Source organism: Hipposideros armiger, unplaced genomic scaffold, assembly GCF_001890085.2.
Source record: "Hipposideros armiger isolate ML-2016 unplaced genomic scaffold, ASM189008v1 scaffold_33, whole genome shotgun sequence".
NCBI lineage: Eukaryota > Metazoa > Chordata > Mammalia > Chiroptera > Hipposideridae > Hipposideros > Hipposideros armiger.
In genome coordinates, this window is record NW_017731383.1 from 4,709,260 (window position 1) to 4,717,196 (window position 7,937).

Below are 7,937 nucleotides of genomic sequence, written 5' to 3' on the forward strand. Positions count from 1 at the left end.
TATTAAGCAAGCATTATTTTTAAAATCTGAGAATACGTATTAATGTTACAACATCAGCCAAATGAAGACGTGACAGCTTATGTGTCACAAACACTGACGGCTGGATTTGCCTTTTCAGAAAGTCTCCTGGAGGACAGAGTCCAGTCAGCTCTCCTGCTGTCTCACATCACCTGAGGGTAACCCCAGACCTTGCTGATGAGACCAGTGCTGGAAAGTGGCAGGTCATGAGGAGTGAGAGAAGGTAAGAACAAAAGTCTTGCTTTGGTGACTGTTTCACATGTGATGCATTTCACAGTCTTGAACCTGTATTACTCGTTTCCTGCCTACAGATGGGGACATCAGGTGGGGACATCTATAGACAGATAAAGTTAATGTTTTGATGCCTATACTCTTAAGGGAACTGATATTTATGGAGTACTTTCATAGGTCCTGAAGGTGCTTTGCACTTTATGTGTTTAAGTCAAATGACTCTGTGATGTGGGCATTATGACTTATTTTAGAGCTAAACAAAAAGACTCTGAGGAGTTAAGGCCAATGGCTGGTAAGTGGCAGTGTGGGGACTGGCTGAGAAGTTGTGGGGGAAAGTGACCTAGTGAAGAAGTGCTTGTTAAAGGCCCCAAAGAAATCATGGGAGAGACAGAAAAGATGTACAGGTGTAGTCTAGATAGCTGAGGTGAGAAGGTGAGAAATAGATGCAGAAGAAAAATCCACTTTGTCTAGCCTAACTGCACCTTACAATCTCAGCTATGGGGACAGAGAAGAGGGACGTGGTCTCCCCATCTGCTCCTGACAGCTTCTCTAGTCGTGTGGCACCTACAAAGCCTACAGCCATGACCAGGGGAACATAAACTCTTTCATGTCCCCCAAGCACTCCTGATAATGAACAGACAGACAGATCACCAACCTGAGGCAAACCCACGGGAATAAAGAGAACAGGCTAGGGGCTGGGGAGAGTCATTCAGAAGAAGACATAAACATACTAGAAGATACAACAACAATTAAAACCAGAGAAAACCACTCACTCTCCCAGGCCCAATCGAGGTGAACCCTGACGTGCTAAGGTGGATGACTGAGGGCTCAACAAGGAGGATGCGCCTTGTGATCTCCCAAGCCACTTCCAGCCAATGTCTGAATGTGGGCATTGTGGTTATGGATAATGAGAACAGCGTCATACCGTGGACCGAGCCACAGGTTCTTTTCTTACGTGTCTGGCTTCGTTCTCGTAGATCAGTGAAGACCAACGGGAGGTAGCATTCCCACTAGAATCTTAAAATTGAATTTCCTCTCCAAAAGTCAGAGAATAATCATTTTGGAGGCACCGAAGTGTCAAGAGTATTCCTATTTCTGTTATATGGGCGCTGCAATTAGGGCGTCATGAAGGGAAAGACGTAGGAAGTGAAGTATTGGCCTACGATGAGCCAGACGCGCTAACAGGCACGTCACGTAATGTCGTCTCATCGAACAATTGTGTGAGGTATGTTCTTACCCCCATTTGACAGACAGCAGAGCTAAAGCTCAGAAAGGCGACGTGACCTCTGCAGTGCCGGCTTTTCAGTGTGGGCTGAAATTTGAACCCAGATCTGATTATAGCTGAACGGTTCCCCAAGCGGGGGAAAGATGAAAAGGTCACGTTTATATTGGACCTGTTTTCTTGTGTGTGGACTCCTCCCAGCATACGAACCTTACGCTAGGCCTGTGCGAAGGCCTTCTAATCCCTAGGAGAAGACAGGTTAGCTCACCTCTCTGGTGTCTCTATCGGGTACTAGCGTCTGGAAGAAGAGGTGATGAACGGGAGGCCGTAAGAAGTACTTCAGTCGGTGCAGGCATGGTTTGTTGTACAAACTGTGGGTACCTTGTGGGGTTCGGGCTTGCACCTGGCCAGACCCGGGGATGGCAGGCTCTGACAGGGATGTCTCTTTTCTGGCTGGGGTTTTTGTGGCAAAGAGCCAAGGAACTTTCTCTGAGGAAGTTTCAGACTGTGGAGACAGTGTCCTGGGTGTGCAGCTCAGAGAGGGTGGAGCTGAGACATCCATAGCGGGGTCAGGGTTCTCCATATCATTTCGGGAACAGTCAGACCTGTCTCGTGGTAAGTGAAGCAAGTCTCCAAGTGAGTGTGTCGAGTCTCCTGGCATGTGAGGCCTGTCTCCAGGTGAACGAAGCACTTCTCTTGGTAAGTGTGGGACTTCTCTAGGGGACTGTGGCACATCTCTTGGTGACCGTGGCACATCTCTTGGTGACCATGGCACATCCCTTGGTGGCTGTGGCACATCTCTAGGTGGCTGTGGCACATCTCCTGATGACTGAGGCATATCTTTTGTTGACTGAGGTATGTCTCCTGGTAACCGTGACACGTCTCCTGATGACTGTGACACGTTTCCTGGAGACGGTGACACGTTTCCTGGAGACTGTGACACGTCTGCAGCTGACAGTGACATGTCTCCCTGTGACTGTGCTATGTTCTGAAAGTGTGCCACACCTTGTGGATATGACATGTTTTGAGATGGGCCTGGTACATCTTGAGGTAGGCCCAGAGGTGGGCAGAGTGAGTCTTGAGGTGGCCTTGGCGAGTGTTGAGGATGCCATGATGAGTCTTGAGATGGGCTTGGGATATTTTTCTGAGGGCATGACGCATCTTGAGAAGGGCATGGCACTTTTTGAGGCAGGTGAGGCAAAGCTTGTAGTGGGCACTGCACAGTTTGTGATGAGCATGACAAGGCTCGTGGCGGGCATGAGGAGGCTCGCGGTGGGCATGGCAAGGCTTGTGGTGGGCAAGGCACATCTTGCTGTGGGCATGGCAAGGGTGCCCTCCGATTGCTGCTGTTCTCATTATTGCTTGTTGGGGAAAGGGAGTGAACATCTGAAGATGTTCTGTTTAGGCTGGCCAAAAAGCCGAGGCCACCTTTGAATGTGGTTGAGCTACAGTTTGGCTCTGCTGGATAAACAGAGTCCCCACTGACGGATGTAGGGGGTTGGGGACCTTCAAATATGGTTTCTTCCAAAAGGTCCACATCCACAGGATCACTGTTAATGACTCTCCTTGCTGTGGGCCAGGAGCTTCTGTCCACCCGTCCTTCCATCACCTCTTTGCTGGAGAGGCTGGCACATGTTTGAAGACTGGCTGGCACCTTCTGGGAGGGAGCCACAGCTTCTTGAGTCAAATCAAGAGTGGCAATAGGTCTATTTTCTTCCTCAGTCCCTGTCAGGTCAATTATACAGAGTCCATTGCGATCTTTTGCCCTTGGTCTGGTTTCTCTCGTTAAGTCAATGACGTCCTGCAGAAGGGTTGGGAGAAGATAAAGGATCAAGTAGGGAATCTCAGCTTTACCTAAGAAGATCTAAATCTTAGCTTTTAAGGACAGGCATAGTTTACCTTTTCACTTCACTGACCATTTATACATCTTGTATAACATAAACATTGTCAGTTTCTGTATCCTCTTAAAATATCCAGATGCCACATGCGCATAACTGAGGACATCGTGGAAAATGTTTTCAGATCCAAGGTGGACAGGGAAGTGGTAGAGAAGATTTCAACCTTAAGTCATAAAGTAAAAAGCAACCTTTGTTTGGAAAAGCAAATACGTAGGATAACCTACAGTAGAAGCTAAAGAAGGGAAGATACTATAAGAGAACCTACTATGTGCTACGAGTATTTTGAGTGCTTTCACATATCTTTAGTTTTCACAGTGACCCAATCAGGTAAACATTATCATCTCCAATATACAGATGTGAAACTGGAGTTCAGGACATTGGTTATTTACCTGAGGGTTATACAGCTAAGTAGCAGAGACAAACATACAAACCCAGGTCTGTTTCCTTCTTTCCCTGTGAGGACCTAGGAATGTACAACTTCATATAATGTAGCCGGGCCGGCTGAGTGGCACGTTGGTTAAGAGCTGGCTTGGGACACCAGCTCTGAGCAGCAGGGCCCCGGTTCATCCCACATATGAGGGCCAGTGACACTGCCCTCCACAGCTAAGATGCTGAAAAACAGCTTGACCTGGAGCTGGGCTGCTGTGAGTCGCCGGCGCTGGCGTAGGCTGCAACTCCTGCTGCAGTGGGTTGCCATGGGCTACCGTGTGTAGCCAGCAGCCAGCGTGAGCGGCCGTCTAGAAGCCGGCAACTGATCTGCCTCGCCCGGGAAGAGCGCAATGATGGTGCCAACTTGGGCCAGTGAAGCAATGTCCTCCACAACTAGACTGAAGAACAAAAGGACAGGAACTTGTCTGTTCCCTTTCCCCCAATTCTCCAGCGCTGTTCCCATCCCCAAATTCCCTAATAAAAATCTTAAAAAAATAATAATAATATAGCCTATAGTCAGATATGGAGGATAATGATACAATAAGGATTAGAAAATCAGCAATGTAAGTCTGAGCCCTAACTAGATGAATGACTGGAAAACTTCCTATCTTCACCCCCATTCCTTGGTGAAATGATTAGGCACTTCCCAGAGACTGATGATGCCAGCCAGAGGTACAGCCATCCACCTCTGTGCCTTGAGCCTGGAACACAATATTGCTCTCCCTTCCAGGCGTCTCCTCACCTAGCTGGGTGCCTTGCCACTAGTAAGTTGGGTACCAGTTGCTGGGCTATACCTACCGCAGCTACCGTGCTATTCTCGTAATAGATGTGATGGTCACCACCATCAACAGCACCAAAGCAGGGCGCAAGGTTCTGGGCGGGTCAGTGAGAACTGGATGCACCTCATCCAGGAATAGGGGTTTCTTGGTGAAACACGGCTCCTTCCTAAGCAGCAGCCAGACAGCATCCTGCCTTTGGTGGCTCTCTACCGTTAGCTGAACTCAACACGAATAGCTGCAAGGCCAGAGGGCCAAATTCACTCCTCTTCCACCCCCAACTGCTGAAACGCAGTATTCCCGTGTGTCTCCCACTTGAAACCCACCAGAAGAGCTACAGGATAAAGGACAGGTGCCTTGGCAAGACACACAGGGTCCTTCCTAGTGAGGCCTGCATTTAGCCTCTCTCAGGCTGCTGTCCCTCCTCGCATGATCACATCACACAGAACTACTACAGGTTCCCATGGGTGCCATACCGTCTCTAGTACCTGTATCCTAGTCTATGTTTGCTTACGTTCTTTCTTTTGCCTGGGATGACTGTGATTCCCTTGATTGTTGGGAAGTTTCTTGTCTTTCAACACTCAACACAGATGTCACTGTGTGTGAAATCCCTCCAGATCACTTCTCGTCACAGATTTAATCATTTCCTCTCTCATATCCCCACTGCCTCTGGACAAACCTCTTTCTTTCTCCCAAAGAATTTAATGTTTTTCGATGATATTGAAAATAGAAATAAATCTGTCATCTGTCATTGCTAGTAGATAGAAATACTATTGATTTATGTATATTATCCCTGTATCTTCCTCCAACCTTGCTAAATTCACTTAATGGTACCAGTAACTATTTTTGTAGCTCCCATAGGGCTTTTCATGTAAACAATCACATTGTCTTCAAATAAAGAAATTTTACTTCTTCCTTTCCAATCTTGTGCCTTTTATTTCTTTTTCTTGCCTGTTGCAGTGGCTAAGGCATTCAGGATAATTCTCAATAGAAGTGCTGAAAGCAGACATTCTTGCCTTGTTCTTGAACTTAGAGGAAAGAATTTCAGACTTTCATCATTAAGTATAATGTTAGCTGTGGGGTTTTCATAGATGCCCATATCAGGTAAAGGAAGTTCCCTTCTTTCTCTACTTTTCTGAATTTTAATTGGGACTGGTTGTTAAATCTTGTCAAATGCTTTTTCTGCACAACAGAGATGATTATATGATTTTTTTCTTTGTCCTATTACTACCAAAAATTATACTTATTGATTTTCTAATGTTAAATTAATCCTGGGGGAAAACTCCACTTGGTTATGATGTATTATTCTTTTTCTATATTGTTGAGTTTAATGTATCAATATTTTATTAAGAATTTTTGCATGTTCATAAGGGATATTAGTTTGTAGTTTTCTATTCTTATAATGTCTTTTACTGGTTTTGCTATCAGAATAAAACTGGCCTCATAAAATGTCCTGGGAACTATTCCCACCTGCTCTATACTGTGTGTAGTTTGTGTTGGATCAGTACTATGTCTTTCTTGAAAGTTTGATACAAGTCAGCAATGAAGCTATCTGGGCCTGAAATTTGCTTTGTAGGAAAGTTTTAAATCATATTTTCAATATCTTTAGTAGATACAGGGCCATTAAACATTTTCTATTTCTTCTTGTATTAGTTTTGTGACTTGTGGAATTTGTCCATTTCATCTAACTTGTTAAATTTATTAGCACAAAATTGTTCACAATAGTCCCTTATTTTTTAAATTCTATACTCTATATAGATTTATTCCCAACTTAAAAAAAAATTCCCAATAATACTAACTCATATCCTCTGCAGTTTTTGTCCCTGATCAGTATAGCTAAAAGTTTACCAATTTTATTGATCTTTTTCAAAGAACTAGGTTTTTCATCTGTTTTCTGTTTCATTTATTTCTGTTATTATTATTTCCTTCATTCTACTTACTGTGGATTTAATTTGCCCTTCTTTTTCTAGCTTCCTAATGGGGAAGCTTAGATAATTGATTTTCAACCCCTTTCTTCTCCAACAGTCTAAGACTTTCCCTGTAAGTACTGCTTTCCTTCATTCCACAATGTTTACTATGTAGTCATTTTATTACCAGGTAGCTCATATTTACTTTCATTATGGTCAGAAAACAAAGCGTAAGAGTTCAGTCTTTTAAACTACATTGAGACTTGTTTTGTATCCTAACACATGGCCTGCCTTTGCTGAATGTTTTTTGAGCACTTGAAAAAAAAAAACGTGTATTCTGCAGTTGTTGGATATCGCTCTATACATGACAATTAGGTCTTGTTTGTTGATAGTATCTTTCAGATTTTTGACTTCTTATACTTTGGGGGGAATCCAGTTGTGCTATCAATTACTGAGAGAAGCGTATTAAAGTATCCAACTATGATTGTGCCTTTGACTATTTCTCCCTCTAGTTCAGTTAGATTTTGCTTCATGTATTTCAAAACTCTGCAGTTGTTGGGTGGAGTGCCAATTGTCTTTTCAAAATTTTAATGTAGTTCTTGGCTTTATGATGTACTAAGAATAAGGAGAACAGTGATACCCCCATCCCCCAGGCTAAGAGAAACTGATCTTGTTTCTAAATAAATAGGACCAACCTTTGGAGCTTCGGGAAATTTAAGAACTGCATTAGAACATCAGATTCCAAAGGATTCTAGAGCAGGAGACCCTCCCTTCATCACTGCACTTAGAGAAATCTCACCCAACTCAAGCTTAACTCATCTTCGGTATTAAGATAGTAAGTACAGTACAGGTGAATCTTACTTAGGGATTTGTTTCCAAAGTAAGCCAATAAGACAAACATGGTGCCTATTCAAAATTACCCTGGAGCAGAAGCCAGCAAAAGGGGCTTCCACTGGCCAAAACTGAGGCAATTTGAACACAAAATAAATAGTAATTCAAAGGGTACTGGAGCAGTTGGATATCCATAGGCAAAAAATATGACCCTTGACCTAAATCTCCTCCCGTATGCCAAAATTAACTAAAAACAGGTTACAGACCTAAATATAAAATGTAAAACTATGAAGCTTGTAGAAAAAAATAGGAGAAAATCTTTGAGCTCTAGGGCCAGGCAAAGAGTTTTTAGATAACTCCAAAAGCACTATCTATAAAAGAAAAAAGTGAATAAATAAGACCTAATCGAAATTAACAACTTTTACTTTGTGAAAGCCTGTGTAGAGGATGAAAAGACAAACTATAGACTGGGAGAAAATATGTGCAAGCCACATATCCAACAAAGGACTAATAAGTAGAATATGTAAAAAACTCTCATAAAAGTTAAAAAACAGGGCTGGCTGAGTGGCTCAGTTGGTTAAGAGCTCGCTCAAGAGTTTGAGCTCTGAGCAACAGTGGTTCAAGT

At 43.6% G+C, this 7,937-nt stretch overlaps 1 protein-coding gene across 2 annotated transcripts in view; it reads right to left on the bottom strand.

Annotated features, from left to right (window-relative positions):
* Positions 1 to 7,937, bottom strand: part of SIMC1 (SUMO interacting motifs containing 1) — a 48,801-nt gene that overhangs the window by 27,895 nt on the left and 12,969 nt on the right. For both annotated transcript variants that reach the window (XM_019637477.1, XM_019637478.1), the window contains exon 2: positions 1,740 to 3,272. In XM_019637477.1, the coding sequence (XP_019493022.1) occupies positions 1,740 to 3,272 (1,533 nt within the window). The remainder of the gene's footprint in view (positions 1 to 1,739; positions 3,273 to 7,937) is intronic.